Source organism: Podarcis liolepis (genome assembly GCF_965112155.1).
Source record: "Podarcis liolepis genome assembly, chromosome: 5".
NCBI lineage: Eukaryota > Metazoa > Chordata > Lepidosauria > Squamata > Lacertidae > Podarcis > Podarcis liolepis.
The window spans coordinates 7,555,285-7,572,776 of NC_139556.1; the positions used below are offsets into that span (position 1 = coordinate 7,555,285).

At 46.3% G+C, this 17,492-nt stretch overlaps 1 protein-coding gene across 1 annotated transcript in view; it reads left to right on the forward strand.

The window, feature by feature from the left end:
- VWF (von Willebrand factor) overlaps positions 1-6,018 on the forward strand; it is a 159,612-nt gene extending 153,594 nt beyond the window's left edge. The window contains exons 51-52 of the mRNA XM_083503303.1: positions 3,691-3,788; positions 5,661-6,018. Coding sequence (XP_083359429.1) covers positions 3,691-3,788; positions 5,661-5,849 — 287 coding nt within the window. The 3' untranslated portion in view covers positions 5,850-6,018. The remainder of the gene's footprint in view (positions 1-3,690; positions 3,789-5,660) is intronic.
- The last annotated feature ends 11,474 nt before the right edge of the window (positions 6,019-17,492 follow it).

Genomic DNA, 17,492 nt, shown 5'->3' on the forward strand with positions numbered 1-17,492 from the left:
ATATCTATCCCACTTTTCCATAAATTTTTGTTTTGAATTGCCTCTCAGGGTATTTGTTAACTGCACCATTTCAGCAAATTTTTGTAGCTTGTACTGCCAGTCCGTTATTGTTGGGGTTATTTTAAATGCAAGACTAGAAATAACTGAAAAAATTCTCAGTTTATTTGGGTATTCATCACTACGAATGGATGAGTTTGTATTTTAGTTCTCTAAGTATTTTCCCATCTTAAATTCAGTTCTTCACATTTCTGCAGCAATATGTGGTTTTTCAAAAATAAAAAATCCCCATTAAATTGCATTTAATGCAATTTTCTTCTAGCAAATATATTTTTGTATGCTGGTTTAATTAATATGCACCTTTTTGTAAGCAATTTCCCCAAATAAAATACATTTCATGTGTTATTTACTGTATATATTACTGTAATAATACATGTATATTTGTACGCATTGCTTAGTTGGAGAGTTGTATTGCAAAATTCAGATAAGTGCAAATTTTGAAGGATAGGTGTATTTTGGTTTACATATTGGTTTGAGAAGTATAAGTTAAGTAGTTTCTTATTAAAATGCAAACAAAATCAAATTTTCAATTCATCTGCCACATGCATTCTAGGTCATCTTTTAAAATTCATTTTACGAACACCAGCTACTATGGCCACATAGCTTAGTATATTGAGCTCTAAATCTCCATTTTTAAATCTCTGTCGTAAAGTTTTTTACAACTAGGCTTGCCACACGTCAGGAAAATTCCTGACATGTCCTGGTTTTCAGTGTAAAAATGGCACTAGGGGAATTTTGCCGAATTGGCAAAATGTCAGGGAAAACTCAGATGTATGGCAACGCAATGGAAAAAGCAGCGGAAACAGCTCAAAAAGCTTTAAATCACTATTTTTGGGTTATGGCTTCTTAAAAAAAACGGTCAACAACTTTGCGGCTGTCAGGAATTTTCCTTTTTGAGATATGGCAATTCTATTTACAACAAACTGTACTGATGCGGCAGCAACTAACCCTCCATTTCAAAACATAGTTACACACAGAGCACATTATTGAAAGAGCATGAACAAATACTTATATGTATACTTAGACGTATATGGCCTTTATGCAGCCAGAATCTCCTTTTATAGACAATTCATAACGTTACCCATCCAGTTCATATTTTGATTTAAACCCCTGGAGGATTTTGTATTCAGAGTCTACATCCAATATAGTTCTTTCTGCAGGAATTTCTGATGGAATTGTAATCCTTTGGCACGGACCTTTTCCAGGCAGAAAAATTTAGGTCTTCCTGAATACATCCATATTCTGGAAAAGGCTAGATAATGGGAGCTTGTATTCTGTGGTTCCTAATGTAGCTTTAATGCTCACAGATGCAAACCTTGATGGATCTCACTGTTGTTCCCACATAGATCTCATTACAGAGACACAGAATAGCATACACCACTCCTTTTGTATTACAGTTATAAAACCGTTTGTATGTATACTGTTTATTGTCAGTAGGGTTCAAAAACCTTTTCCCCATGAGGCAATTAATTGCATACAGATCATCAGCCTCCAATTTCTTCTGCTAACAATGTCTTTAAGGTTCTGTTCACATCTTTATGAGAACATGGGACCAACACTATATAGGTTGATTGCTTTATTGATTTGTCAATCACGTCTCTGATTTTCCTAGTATATCATTCATATATGAAAGGGATCACAATTCTTTTTGGGTTTTTTGTGGATTATCAGGTTCTATTCAAAGTCAGTAAAGCCCATCCTTTGTGGTTCGAGGACCCGACCCCCGCAGTGTGAAATGAATACACAAGGACACGTGATATAAGGTTAATGGGCAAAGAAAGGCCACAACTTTATTGATTACAGCAGTGAAAAGGTATTGGCTTAGGCATTGGATCTCTAAAACAAGTGGGTTTATTCACCAGTAGGTGGAGCCTGTTGATGCTAATCCAACTATAGGCTCACCCATGATGTCACCGAGGGTCGTGCCATGGCCTCCCGCCAAGCAGGCATCAGACAGAATACACGACCGCCAGATTCCTTTAACGGAATACCCAAAAATTGAAGGCATAGGCGATGATGAGGCCGGGGCAAGGCTGGCGCCGCAGCAAAAGGCTGCTGAACACGCCCCCTCTGAGGCACCTGGTTGGATGCCTGCCGAGGGGCGTGGGCGCCAGCCAGGTGAGGTGGAGGCAGGGGGCAAACGCTTCCTGCTAGGGGCGGTGCTCAGGCTCCCGGCCACAACCGCTCCCCTCTCTTCCAGGGAGGAGAGTCTTTGTCAGCTGAGTGAAATATCACATAATATTTAGGATTAGACAATGCTCTACCGTTAATTTGTGCTATGCACACACATCAGTTTTTCCAATGTTCTGTACCAATTCACGATGCCTGAATAGTGGGGCTTTTGTGCATGGGTTGAATGTAAACCTTGGTCTAAATAGTGCAGTTTCTATCCTGGATTGGTGCAAGTTCCTCCATTAAAGGAATCTGCATTTTTTTTACATTTCTGATTACAGTGGTACCTCAGGTTACATATGCTTCAGGTTACAGACTCCGCTAACCCAGAAATAGTGCTTCAGGTTAAGAACTTGGCTTTAGGTTGAGAACAGAAATCGTACTCCAGCGGTGCGGCAGCAGCAGCAGGCCCCATTAGCTAAAGTGGTGCTTCAGGTTAAGAACAGTTTCAGGTTAAGAATGGACCTCCGGAACGAATTAAGTACGTAACCAGAGGTACCACTGTATAATGCAGCCATAGAATGCATCAGTATAATTAGTTATTATGATGGACCAAAAGAAGGCATTTGGAATTATTTAAACATTCACAAAACATAACAAAACTGTCCCGATTGAGCTTCTGATTCAGATAGCCATAGATTTGAGTCTCCAGGACACTATCAAGATTTGTCAGAGCTCAGGACACAGAAGGAAGGAAGCCATCAGACCAGTGAGGCCCACAGCAGCATGTCTGAATGGGTCCCAGAGAGCACATGTGTTAGTGAGGATGGACAATATGAATGTTAAAGCCTACACATGTCAATGGCATGTGTGATGCTCCTGTAGATTAGCTGATCGCCTTGTGGCACACAGCTTTATTACTGGTGGTAGTTATTAAAGCATTGACAGCCTTATTGCCACCTCATGGAGGAAAGATGCTCATGTGATATGCAGCACATGGTTTGGTCATGTCAATCCACCCATAGAACCCAACAATATTTACCCTGTCAAGCTCTGCTCGCTTGTGTCACAGAAGATGGCTTACTGTTTTGGTATGCAGTATCGGGTGGAACCACTGAGCCTCTTGGGCTTGCCAATCAGAAGGTCGGCGGTTCGAATCCCCGCGATGGGGTGAGCTCCTGTTGTTTGGTCCCAGCTCCTGCCAACCTAGCAGTTCGAAAGCACGCCCAAAAAGTACAAGTAGATAAATAGGTACAGCTCCGGCGGGAAGGTAAATGGTGTTTCCGTGTGCTGCTCTGGTTTGCCAGAAGCGGCTTAGTCATGCTGGCCACATGACGCAGAAAAACTGTCTGCAGAAGCGGACAAACGCCGGCTTCCTCGGCCTGTAAAGCGAGATGAGCACCGCAACACCAGAGTCGTCCGCGACTGGACTTAACTGTCAGGGGTCCTTTTTATAGAATGGTAGGAATGCATGCCTCTTTCTTACAGATGTTACCACTGCATTTTTCTTTCCTTCTTTAGGTGTAGAGCCAGAATGCAAGCAAATCACAGGCAGACTGGAATATGTGAAAGTTGGCGACTGTGTGAATGAAAGCCAGCTGAATATCCACTACTGTGAGGTAACCTATCCTTACCCATTTCGTGAACTCTGGGTGAGCAAAGTTGGAGGAGATATTTCTGTAGACAATCTATGACATGTCATAGCATCCACTCACAAAGAGCAGGCTGCAGGGATGCATGTTACTTCCTTTCTGGAACAGTATTTTCTGGCTCTGTAGACATTGCCAGCTTGAAATACACCCAAATCATTCTGTTTCTCAATTTGGATCAAATTTGGTTTGGTGGGGGTGGGGGTGGAGAAGCATCAAAATAGACAATAACAGAATAGATCCAGGATAGATATGGGTTGTCACTAAAAATGTGCTCTGCTCCCAAACCACCAGTAGGAGCACATTGGGTGCAGAGTAAACAGGAATGTGTACACAGCGCCAGTCAGTCTCCCTGTCTTCTGCCCAGCCTGAGTTGCATCATAAGCAGCAACTTAAAACCTTCCAAGGAAAGAAGGCTTGCTAAGTGTGGGCATATAGTCAGGGACAAAATGCACAACAAATCCCTGATGGTCACTTTGCATAAAGAAAAGCAACTCTGGGGGTTTATTTCTCAGTAGAAACACCATGAGTGGGGAAGGGAGCAATCACTGTAGTGCAAAGATGGCCAACAGGGAAAGTATTAATCATCTCTTCTCCTGCCACTTACCCAATTCCAAAGCTCGTTTCCATTTTTGAATGACCATTGGGGTTTACATTTATATTAGGCCTCCCTTCTGTGTCTCTAGATTGGAGCCAGTCCAACTATCTTTACTAGGCACTGGCAAACTCGGCCCTCCAGATGTTTTGAGACTACAATTCCCATCATCCCTGACCAATGGTCCTGTTAGCTAGGGATGATGGGAGTTGTAGTCCCAAAACATCTGGAGGGCCGAGTTTGCCTATGCCTGATCTTTACTCTTTCCTTCATAGTTCTGGGATGGAGGTGAGGTAGCAGTCATTGTGACTCTGTTCTGCCAGCCAAGAGCCTTTTTAACCAGAGATTCAAAGGATTTCACCTGGGGAGGGACCATCTAAATGCAAAACATTTACTTCCCCAATGGTCTATAATACTTTGTGAACATTGTTTATACATAAAAATGTTCTGTGTATCATGAGGGTTTTATAGCAATAAATATCCAATCAATAAAGGAATAGAATGGGAAGCATCCAGGCAATGATCAGAAACTCTTGAGTCCAATTAGAGGCCTGTCAGTCTCCATATTAATGACTGAAGCTTTTCCAAGAAGTTGTTGGCAAGGCTATTACAGCTGAACACTGCTGCTCCTTTCTGTCAAAATAAAAAAATTCCTTCCAGTAGCACCTTAAAGACCAACTAAGTTAGTTCTTGGTATGAGCTTTCGTGTGCATGCACACTTCTTCAGATACACTGAAACAGAAGTTGCCAGATCCTTCTATATAGTGAGAAGGTGGGGAGGGGTATTACTCAGAAGGGTGGTGGGAATGGGAGATTGGCAGATAGCTGAGATGAGCCTGTTGACGACTCTTAATGACTGCAATAGGTCTTACAGGAAAAGGCAAGGGGTGAGAAGGTGAAAAATGGCTTAGTCATGTATAATGAGATAAGAATCCAATGTCTTTGTTCAGACCAGGTCTCCCCGTGGTTTTAAGTTTGGTAATTTCTCCTTTCTGTGTTAGTGAGCATGATGTCATGTTAAGTCATGGTTAAGGCAAATAAGGTAGAATTTTTGTTTAGGAGGAGTGTAGATACTGCAGCCAGAGTCCAATTTGCAAACCCTAGTTTATAGAGAGCTGGCCTTCTGTCTTGCACCTGACCTTTTACAAAACTAATTTCCCAGAGACTGTAGGAGCAATTGTCATGGCAGAACATTTTATTCTGGAAATAGTGTGGCAGGAATAAAATATTTCTAATTTCACTTTCAGGGCAAATGCACAAGTAGAGCCATTTATAACATTACACTGAACAGCATTGAAGATCGGTGCACCTGTTGTTCGGCTACAGCGACAGAGTCCATGCAAGTGCCCCTCCGCTGTGCCAATGGCTCCATCGTACAGCATGAAGTCTTTAGCGCCAGACAGTGTGAATGTCTCTCTCGGAAATGCAAGCCATAAATATCTCTGGGAGCTAATGTGATTTTTTTTTTTTTTTGTACCCAGCTGCCAAGGAATTTACAATCCAATTCTAATTTTCTTTGTGTATTTTGTATTTTGATACTGTTCTTCTAGCCAAGGCATTCATTGTAACATACCAAGCAATAAACTCTGAACTCATTTAGCCACATATTTGGGATATTTTGCTTTCTGAATCTTGCAGTGTTCCTTATACGGGGTGGTGGTATGGACAACTGTCAGTTCTAGAATCTAGACAATTCAAATAGCTGCTCTGGGTTAAAAATTAAGGTCTCTGATCTAAGTTTCGGCTGTTCCCACTGAATGAAGAGCACTGAAGTCAGGAAACATTGACTTCTAGGCCACTGGGTTTTGCTGATGGGGGAACTGCCATCCCAAACTTTCAACTGAGAATTGTTTGCTCTCCAAGAACACTCATGTAAGAACCCAACTCTCTCCCTGCAAGAGTTTTCTTCCAGGTAATATGAGCCCAGAAACTCTTTCCGCCAGTCCTCCCAGCGCTGTCTTTGGCATATGCGCCGCCAGGGTGCAAAGATCCACCCAGCGCCCCCAAATTTAGTTTAGCCCCCAAATTAACTTTTATTATGCGTATTTCAGACACCACGCTTACGCCTTCTTTCTTGTTTACAAAAGAAGGGAGGAAAAAGAAAAACTTTTTTATTCTGCCCTGACCCTGCTGCTGCGTAGCAGTGCAGCTCAATACAATACGTAACATAATATTTTGATGTAAGAGTTAATTTTGTGTGCACGGCGCCGTTCAGAATGACAAGCGTCATCGCTGAGTCAAACGCCACTGTTGTGCATGACAAGCACCGCTGCTGGTGCAGTGCGTCTTTGGTAAATGAGCGCACAAAGTCGAATGCCCTTTAGTGAAACAGTAGGTATACATTTCGGTAATACCTAGGTATATATGTATTTTGTTTTTCTAGCTTGATCACAATTATTATTTCATAACAGGTAGATAGTTAAGAGCTTAGGTGGCTTCAGCGGTGGGCGCCTAGCGCCCCCCAGAATTCGGCACCCGGGTGCCCCACACCCCTTGCACGCCTAGGAAAAGATGGCCCTGGTTTCAGCCGCTGAGAATCAAGACTGATCTTGTAAGCATAGCCCAGTCCCGGGATCTGCTTTGGGTGACACTGGAAAGAGATGGAACACTGGGAACTGGTTTTTACATATACTATATATTTTGGAAAATGATTTGTCTGTCTGTCCATCTCTTTGTTCTCCATAGGTTAGGCCAACTCTTGAGAGATCACAGCTAAATTTGGCAAGGGTGTTCTGGAAGTGGGGGTAGCGGTGTTTGTTGGGACACTGGCTGCCATTTTGAATCAAGATGGTCAACCAAAATGTCACTTTGGGTGACTTTGCCCATTTTTTCTGCTTAGGTTCAGCTGCCTCTTAAGGTATTGTTTTGGCACTAGGCTTTCCAAGTGGAGGGCGATGCTCTTCATCAAATGTTTGGAGACCAACTGCCATTTTATTTCGATATGGTGGAGATCTTCCAAGGTACTTCTAGCCACCTGCAAGACTCAACGTCTATAGGTTAAGCTAGCTCTTGAGAGATCACAGCTAAATTTGGTCAAATGCCCTTTAGTGAAATACCTAGTGTCAGGGAACTGCCATCAGAGCATCAGGTGGTGGAGGGACTCAGGCAGGATGAAAGAGACTCAACTGCTGAAGCAGGGACCAGCAGGGGGAGGAGTGGGTCTCTGAGGGAATGCGAGCAGGAGGGAGGGCTCAGGGAAGCTTCCAGCGAGAACAGTGGGGAGGTATCGGAGTCTCCCATAGGGAGACCCACACCTCGCCGGAAACTGTCACGCCGTGAGTCCAGGAGACGCGTTTCCGTTAAGGAGCTTCTTTGCTGGAAACGCTTCCGCAGACAGCCACTGTCGGACTCTACTAGTGACTAGAGCAGACATGTCTGAGGAGCTCCGTCACACACGGAGGTTTGTGGGGTCGCACAAACTCTGAGGGAGCACGTTTTCACGCACAAGCAGCTAATCAAACCCTCACAGCAGTCCGACAGTCTTTGTACGCTGCCTGTGCAAGAGAAAGCATCATGAGCGAACCAACCGGAACCGGAGGAGCAGGGGCTGGAGCTGGTCCAAGCTTGGAAGATAGATACCGAGCGTTGGAGGTTCAACTGGCACTGCAGACGGCGAGGCTGGAGGAGAGAAGGGCTCAGGATGCAGACAAGAAGGGGAGAGCCACTCAATTCCCCAGAAAGGTACCAGGATTGGTGCAGAAATTTGGGGGGGACCCCAAGGACTACCATGCTTTTAGGACAGAGATGCAATATGCCCTTAATGTGCAGTTCGATGAGTTCCCTGATGAGGAATCGCGAGTTGCTTTTGTAATTGGGCATCTTGAGAAAGGGGCTAGAGACTGGGTTCGACCCCTAATGGCAACGCACAATGACATACTAAAGGACACAATGAAGTTCTTTCGTGCAATGGATATCATGTTTTCCAGCGATATTGAGGAAGGGGTGGTGCGCAGACAGCTAATGGCTTGTAAGCAGGGAAGTCGATCTGTCCGTGAATATTGGACTGAGTTTACCATGCTGATTCACAGACTGAGTTGGGATTTATCGGCGGCACCCGTTCAAATGCTATTTGAAGAAGGTCTTTCTTCGGGGGTGAAAGACGAGCTGGCACGGAGCCCCAGGGCGGAGTCTATGGATCAGCTGACCAAATCTGCGCTGACCATAGGAGCGCGGCAGGAGGCAAGAGCCTTGGAGAGGCGGGAAGGGAGAGGGGAACGTTGGAAGGAGTTCCGCATTCCAGACATTCCTGAGCCAGCTTTCCCGCCGGCAGAGCCGATGGAAATCGGAACAGCGCGCGCGCGCGCATTTTCAAAAACCAGTGAGGGGGCTAAGAAGGAGGGAAAGGGCCCCCGGAAATGCTATCTCTGCCAACAGCCAGGCCACTTTGCCAGAGTCTGCCCCCAGAGGAAGGAATGGCAAGGGATGGTGGGAGCTGTTGAGGGGGGAGAAGAAGGGGGAGCGGAGCAGGTAAAAGCCAACGCCTGGTTGCCACAATTGGGGCACTGCAGCCAGGCCAAAGAGCAGTGAAAGTGCCCGTGCCAGAAGCTCCTCGACCTGCTCTAGTGATTGAAGTGTCGCTAGAGCTGCAGAATGGGCACCCCCTAAAAATAAAGGCGCTATTGGACTCAGGCAGCTCCTGCAATTTTATGAGCAAGGAGTTTGCTGCTGAACACCAGATACAGACCATCCCTTTAAGCAACCCCCTGCAGGTGACCACGATTGATGGCAGGGAGTTGTTGGGAGGAGGAGTCCGCTTGCAGACTGTCCCAATGATAATGAGGGTGGCAAGGCACACAGAACTGATAGCGTTTAATGTGGCCACCCTGGGAGGCGCTCCCATTATTTTGGGAATGAGCTGGCTAGCTCTACATGATCCGCTGGTTGGCTGGCATCAAAGAGTGGTGTCCTTTGGTTCAGCACATTGCCTAGAACACTGCAAAGGGGAGAAGGGTTCAGCAGGGACCCAAGCCACCCTAGCAGGGACTGAAGTAATGGGGAAGGTGAAGGTACCACCACAGTATGCAGATCTCAGCGACGTGTTCAGCGAGAAGGAAGCTGACCAACTACCACCTCATAGACCCTTTGATTGTCAGATCAATTTACTCCCTGGAGCACAGCTTCCCGTGGGCAAGTTGTATGCCATGTCAGACAGGGAAATGCAGGAGTTGCGAGGGTTCATTGACAAGAACCTGAAGAGAGGCTTCATCAGAGAGTCCAAAGCAGCAGGGGGGAGCCCAGTGTTCTTTGTGGACAAAAAAAATGCGGACAAGCCGAGACTTGTATGTGATTTTAGGCGGCTAAATGCAGTGACTGAACCGGTGGCGTTCCCTATGCCCAGAATTGATGATATTTTGACCAGGGTGAGGAAGGGAAAGATTTTCACAAAGCTGGATCTAAGGGGGGCGTACAACCTGATACGCATAAGGAAAGGGGATGAATGGAAAACCACCATGTTTACCCCTTTGGGGGCGTTTGAATACCTCGTTATGCCATTTGGATTACAAGCAGGCTCCGCGTGTTTTCAATCTTTTATGAACCACGTGCTGGGCCCTTTGCTCTACAAGAATTGCGTTGCCTTTCTAGATGATGTGTTGGTGTATTCTGAGAATGAGGAGCAACATGTGAGAGACGTCAGAGAAGTGTTGAGCAGACTGCAAGCCAACAGGCTGTGGGTCAAACTGGAGAAGTGTCGGTTCCATACCAAGGAGGTGGAATTCCTGGGGTACCGCCTGTCAGACAAGGGATTGGCCATGGATCCCGGCAAGGTACAGGCAGTGCTGGAATGGAAAACACCCAAAACCAAGAAGGATGTGCAGAGGTTCCTAGGGTTTGGAAACTTTTATCGTAAGTTCATCCGCAACTTCGCCCATCTGACGGCGCCCATCACTGACTGTCTCAGCAGTAAAAAGAAGTTTGTATGGACGGCGGAGGCGGAGCGAGCGTTTGAGGAACTGAAAAGGGCCTTCGCCTCTGAAGAACAACTTCTGCATGTGGATTTACGAAAGAAGCTAAGGGTTGAAACAGACGCATCTGACAGAGCCATAGGGGCGGTGCTTCTTCTGCAGCCGGGGAAGGAGGAGTCAGAGTGGCGTCCGTGTGCCTTCTTCTCGCGAAAGCTGAACAAATCCGAGAGGAACTACACGGTGTACGACCGAGAACTGCTTGCTATTCATGAGGCGTTCCGGAGATGGAGGCATCTGCTAGTTGGTGCACAACATAAAGTGCAAGTGTGCACGGACCATAAAAATCTAGAGTACTGGAGAACGGCGCGAGTGCTCAACCAAAGGCAGTTGAGATGGGCCCAAGAGTTCTCCAAATTTAACTTTGAGATTTGTTATGTGCCAGGCCCAGAGAATGTTAGGGCGGACGCTCTCTCACGCAAACCGGAATATTTGGAGGGGGAGGGAGCACCCGAAGAAACCCATATCATTCCAGAGGACCGCTGGGTGTGTGGGGCGACTTTGGTGGGGCAAAGGGAATTGGTAGAGGGTACGGTGCAGGATGCATACGCCCAGGGGAAACTCAGGGATCTCAGAGGGGAGGAAGACAAATCCGGTGGTTTTGAGGAGAGAAATGGGGCATTGTATTATAAGGGAGCGTTATATATACCTGAAGGGGAATTGAGGGAGAAGGTACTCAAGCAGCTGCACGATAGCCCCACAGCAGGGCACTTTGGGCAACACAAAACCATGTGGCTGGTTACCAGGGAATTTTGGTGGCCCAAGGTCAGGGAAGATGTGCGGGAGTATGTGAGAGGGTGTGAACAATGCCAAAGAGCCAAGGGGGAGAGGCAGGCGCCGGCTGGTTTATTAGAACCACTGCCCACACCTGAGAGACCGTGGGAAGCAGTGGCAATAGATTTCATGACTGATCTGCCAAGGTCTAGAGGGAAAACAGCCATCATGGTTGTAGTAGACCTGTTAACTAAAATGGCCCACTTCATAGCCTGCTCACATGCGGTTACAGCAGAAGAAACCGCCAAATTGTTTGTAGAGAATGTGTTTAGGTTGCATGGCGCCCCCTTGAGGGTGGTTTCAGACCGTGGGAAACAATTTACTTCCAGGTTCTGGAGGAAGCTCATGAGCTTACTGCATGTAGAGGTTAATTTCTCGACGGCCCGTCATCCTGAAACCAACGGGCAGGCGGAAAGAGCAAATGGGGTTCTCCAACAATATTTGAGGTGTTATGTTAATGACAGAGAGAATGATTGGGTGGAGAAGCTGGCGTTGGCAGAATTTGCCTACAACAATGCAGAGAACGTGTCCACGGGGATGAGCCCCTTTTTGGCTAATCACGGGTGCCATCCCAGAGCCTTCCCAGGGGGGGAAGGGGAGAACTGGAGCGTTCCAGCTGCAGAACAGTTCGTGGAAGAAATGGAAGCGATCCATCGCCAGCTCCAACTCAACTTAAACAGGGCTAAGGAGGAATATAAGAGGCAGGCAGACAAAAACAGAAGGGAAGGTGAAAGCATCAGGGTGGGGGACCAGGTGTGGCTGTCAACCCAAGGGTTGCCATTCAAAGGAGGTTGTAAGAAATTAAGACCCAAAAGGCTGGGTCCGTTTGAAGTCATACAGCAGGTCAATCCAGTGGCTTTCAGGCTCCGGTTACCGAACCACATGAAGCTGCACCCAGTTTTTCACAGGTCGTTGCTGTCACCGTATAGAGGAGACAGTGAGGGGAGGGTCACTAGGGGACCAGCAATGGAGGAGAAGGAACACAGCTACCATGTAGCGGAGATCCTCGATTCCAGGTGGAAGGGAGATCAAGTAGAGTATTTGGTAATGTGGGAAGGGGAACCGGAGTCGGAAAACACCTGGGTTAGGGCAGAGGATGTCAATGACGAGGTTTTAATAGAGACTTTTCATCAGAGGTTCCCACGTAAACCTCAGCCTGTAGCGAGGTTCCGAAGGGAATACTTTGCCACCACCGACGAGGAAGAGGAGTTGGAGGGGTTCCCAGATTCTGAAGAGGAGGAGGATTCAGCTGGCCAGGACGACGATCGATGGAGAGAATTGTTCGAGACGTCAGAAGATGAGGAAGATTCGTTTCGGGGTTTTAGCCCTTCACCTCCCAGGGGGGAGGAATTGGGAGGGGGTGAGGGGGGCCCTGGAGGGGAGGTGGATGTCAGGGAACTGCCATCAGAGCATCAGGTGGTGGAGGGACTCAGGCAGGATGAAAGAGACTCAACTGCTGAAGCAGGGACCAGCAGGGGGAGGAGTGGGTCTCTGAGGGAATGCGAGCAGGAGGGAGGGCTCAGGGAAGCTTCCAGCGAGAACAGTGGGGAGGTATCGGAGTCTCCCATAGGGAGACCCACACCTCGCCGGAAACTGTCACGCCGTGAGTCCAGGAGACGCGTTTCCGTTAAGGAACTTCTTTGCTGGAAACGCTTCCGCAGACAGCCACTGTCGGACTCTACTAGTGACTAGAGCAGACATGTCTGAGGAGCTCCGTCACACACGGAGGTTTGTGGGGTCGCACAAACTCTGAGGGAGCACGTTTTCACGCACAAGCAGCTAATCAAACCCTCACACCTAGGTACCGTATTTTTCGCTCTATAAGACGCACCAGACCACAAGACACACCTAGTTTTTGCAGGAGGAAAACAAGAAAGAAAAAAAATCTGAATCTCAGAAGCCAGAACAGCAAGAGGGATCGCTGCACAGTGAAAACAGCAATCCCTCTTGCTGTTCTGGCTTCTGGGATAGCTGCGCAGCCTGCATTCGCTCCATAAGACGCACACACATTTCCCCTTACTTTTTAGGAGGGAAAAAGTGAGTCTTATAGAGCAAAAAATATGGTATATATGTATTTTGTTTTTCTAGCTTGATCAAAATTATTTATTATTTCACAACAGGTAGAGAGCTTAGGCGGCTTCAGGGGTGGGTGCCTGGCGCCCCTCAGAATTCGGCGCCTGGGTGCCCCACACCGCTTGGACCCCCAGGTAAAGACAGCCCAGAGTCCTCCCATTAGTCCCTTTCCTGAAACTTAACTTGTGAATTGGGGGGTGGGGGTGGGGACACAATGGATTGAGGAGGGGGCCATTAGCTGCAGCAATGGAGACAGATGCCTGAACTTGAGGCAGTTTTCTAAACTAGAGAAGTTTAGCTCTTGACTTCACAGAGACAAAATCCAAATTCTATTTTCATCACAAATGAAATAAAAACGTTTCCGGTCCTAATCTTCTCAGAGCCCACCTAAGTCATCACTGCCTTAAAAAAAACCAAATCCTTATGTTATATTCATTTTCACTGATTGTCAGTTGCCTCGGAGTCCTACTGTCAGGCAGAAAGACAGGATATAAACATTTGAAGAAAATACATAATAAAGAACATTTTGAAAATTAATAAATTCAGTGTTTTCCCCCTACTCAATGTTCGCACAACATTGCTGGTAATGATGACAAATGCTGAAGAGCCAGTCTTTCATGAAAGTCCCTGCAAGGTATACGTGCCTCACCCAGTTTTTCAATAATGAGGATGTATCCAGTTCAACTGAATGTGTCTCTTGTAAATAAGCTACCGTATGTCAGCTCCCATCATTTTCAAATATGTTAAAATTAGCTTTTGTTTCTTGGATGCTCACAGCCCTTTAACATTGACTGTCTTCAAAATAGTTTTAACTCCTTTATCAATGTTCTTCCATTATTTCTTCATTTAACAATTTAACCTTATAGACTAAGATTCAGTTTTAATATTTTCTACATTCAAACCTTTATTATAATCCCTAAAAAGTCTAAGTTCAAGAATCACGCAGTCCCTAAACTTGTCATATGAATTTGATTCTATTAAATATATGTGTGCTCTATTTCCCAAATTGAGAGTAAATCTTAAACAATAAAATGTTTTTTTAAAAAAAATGCTTGTGCGAATTAAAAAAAAGAAAAAAGGTAATAATGTTTTAAAAAGTAAAACTCACAGCATACTTAAAAAAATTTAAAAGTAAATAAAGCAGAACGAGAAAAAGAAAGACAAAAGGAGAACTTTTAAAAAAACTTTCTACTTGAATCAGGCTTATGAAATCCCTCTATTCTTGACAATGGAATTAGAACTCAATCATTAAAAAAAATTAAAAAGCCAAAAATATTCATGGTAAAAAGAGAAAAAGGGGATGGAGAAAAGAGAAATAGGAAAAAGGGGGAAAGAAAAGCCATTTAAAAATATTTTGCAGGTGTCCAAATAAAATGATGAAGAAGTGAGCCTAACAATTTACATTCATGGCAAGAAAGAGAGGGGTGGGGGAAATCCTTCATTATAACCTAATACTGCAGTAGTTTGGCTGAGTTCTGCGTATTGTTATATGGACCATTTAGCTGAGTGTTATCTGCTTCTTGGCAATATGCCCAGAACAAGGAAAAGAAAGTTAAAAAGTGAAGAAGAAGAAGAAGAAGAAGAAGAAGAAGAAGAAGAAGAAGAAGAAGAAGAAGAAGAAGAAGAAGAAATTAGAATCACGTCTCTCTTTTCAGTGTGAAGAAGTATCACAATGCTGGAGGGAGATGAAGAACTCCTTTTCAGTATTGGAATTACAGTGACTTGGTCTATTTCAAGTGGGAAAACTTCCCCCAAAGATAAAAGTTTTTTTAAGGAAATTCACCATAAACACAGAGCAGTTTTCTTGATACGGAATTTTTCTAATGTCAATTATATGAAGATCGCATCTATGCATCTGGTTTATAAGGAATGTTGTCCTCTTGTCTAGAATGTTGTAACTTGCCTGAGAAATCGTCTCTTGGAAAGTCAGGTGTTTTTCCGAAGAACCGACTTCTTCATTTGTTTGTTTTGAATCTTCTTTTATCCCAGAAATGTCTGCTCTAAAATGGGCGGCACCCTGAAGCATGGAAATGTTATCCCTAATGGTTCTTAAGTTCTCTTCAAAAGTTGAAGCTGACCCAAGTTCATCTGAAGAAGTTGTCTCCAGCGCCATGTTCCCCTGCTCAGCCAAGACTGATTGATTGCAAATTGAGGAGGGTGAGACACAGGCAGAAGCGGCAGGTGGTCTTTTAGGGGACATCTTGTTAAGGGAATAGAAATCTAAGATAAGAAATTTCTTAAATCCCTGTTGAAGTCCGAGCAGACTGATAATTTGGCTACTTACGAGCTGATTTTTGTTTTTGTTTTTTAAAAGATTTTTAATGAAGTTTCAAAGATTATATAAAAGCAAGACAAAACAATAATACAAAACAAAAACAAAAACAAAAACAAGTATAATTTCAATCCCTTATTTTCTTGTAACTTACTTCCCCAACTTCCTCATACCTCCCCTTTCTGTGTTCCAATTTCCAATTATTAATTCAGCAAATCCTCTCTCTTATTATCCATTTAAATTTTTAGCCTTTCTTTTCTTTTTACTTAATCATTACAGCTAGAAACCACATAATTTCTAAACCAACGTCATTCTAACATTCAATAATTTTACAATGTTTCCTAAGATAGTCCTTAAATTTCTTCCAGTCTTCTTCCGCTGTCTCTCTTCCCTGGTCTCGGATTCTGCCAGTCATCTCTGCCAGTCCCATATAGTCTATCACGTTCATCTGCCATTCTTCCAAGCTTACGAGCTGATTTTTGGGAGCGAAGAGGGGAGCTGTTCACAGTGCCATTTTCAGAACTTGGGTCTTTTATAGCAAGATGCAGAGAATGTTAACATGGTAGCTTGCCAAAAGAGACAACTTCTGCCCTTCCCTCTGCTGTCCTTCAGATCTACCACTGTGGAAGACCGGAGGGCGAGACTTCAGTTGCCAGCTCAAGCTGAGCTGCTCATCTGTCAGGTACAAAAAGGTGACACCGCCACTAGCAGGCTACTCTTGGTGGTCCCCCTGTGTTCCAGATGAAGCACAACACCCATTAGGGATGCGGGTGGTGCTGTGGTCTAAACCACAGAGCCTCTTGGGACTGCTGATCAGGAGGTCGGCGGTTCGGATCCCCGTGATGGGGTGAGCTCCCGTTGCTCGGTCCCAGCTCCTGCCAACCTAGCAGTTCAAAAGCACATCAAAGTGCAAGTAGATAAATAGGTACCTCTCCAGTGGAAAGGTAAACGGCGTTTCCGTGTGCTGCTCTGGCTCACCAGAAGCGGCTTAGTCATGCTGGCCACATGACCCGGAAGCTGTACGCCGGCTCCCTCGGCCAATAAAGCGAGATGAGCGCCGCAACCCCAGAGTCATCTGTGACTGGACCTAACGGTCAGGGGTCCTTTACCTTTACCTTTAAACATTCATTAAGCTACCCTCATCAAGACACGCTGCTATCATAGCTGAAAAGCAGTGGCGTAGCGTGGGGGGTGCCAGGGGTGCCGGCCGCACCGGGCGCAACATCTGGGGGGGCGCGAGTCCAGAGGGAAGGGAAAGCAATCGAGGCTTGTTTGGGGTGGGGGGTCGTCGTCTCCGTTTGGCCGGCCCCCCTCGAGGAAGCGGGAACCTCTCCAAGGCGCAGCAGCAGCAAAGCCGGGAGGAGCAGGAGGTGGAGGTGCCTCCTGCCGCAGGATCCGATCCGAGCCTGCTAATCGCTTGCTGGGAATTAAGCGGCTCAAAGAGGCAAAGGAAGAGGTGGAGCCACTGGCCCGGCCGGGAGGAAGCTGGAGAGAGCAGCGCGCCTGGGCGCGGCGAGGTTGGGTAGGTGCGCCCTGGCTGGCTGCCCGCCTCCTGGGCTCAGTGCCTCCATGACCCCTCCAGCGGCGATGGGAGAGATGGGGGGGGGGTCTGGAACAGCCTCGGCTGGCCTGCTCCTGCTTCTCCCCCGCCTCCTTCCCGTTGCTGGCGCCTTGATCTCATCCGGATCAGGGACGAAACACGCCCATCCTTTGCTACTCCTTGTCGGGTCACTGCTTCATTTCTCCAGGGAGAGAGAGAGGAGAGGTGCCGGGGATTGCCAAGCGCCTGCCCACGAGCAGGCTGAGCTCTGCGTGGCGGGGGCGGAGGGAGGTGCTCTGCACATGCTTAGGAGGCGCTCGCCAGTGGTGTAGCGTGGGGGGTGCAGGGGGGGCAGCTGCACCGGGCGCAACATCTGGGGGTTAGGGGGCACAAATTACTTGCCTTGCCCCGGGTGCTGACAACCCACGTTACGCCACTGCTGAAAAGGAAAACATTCACT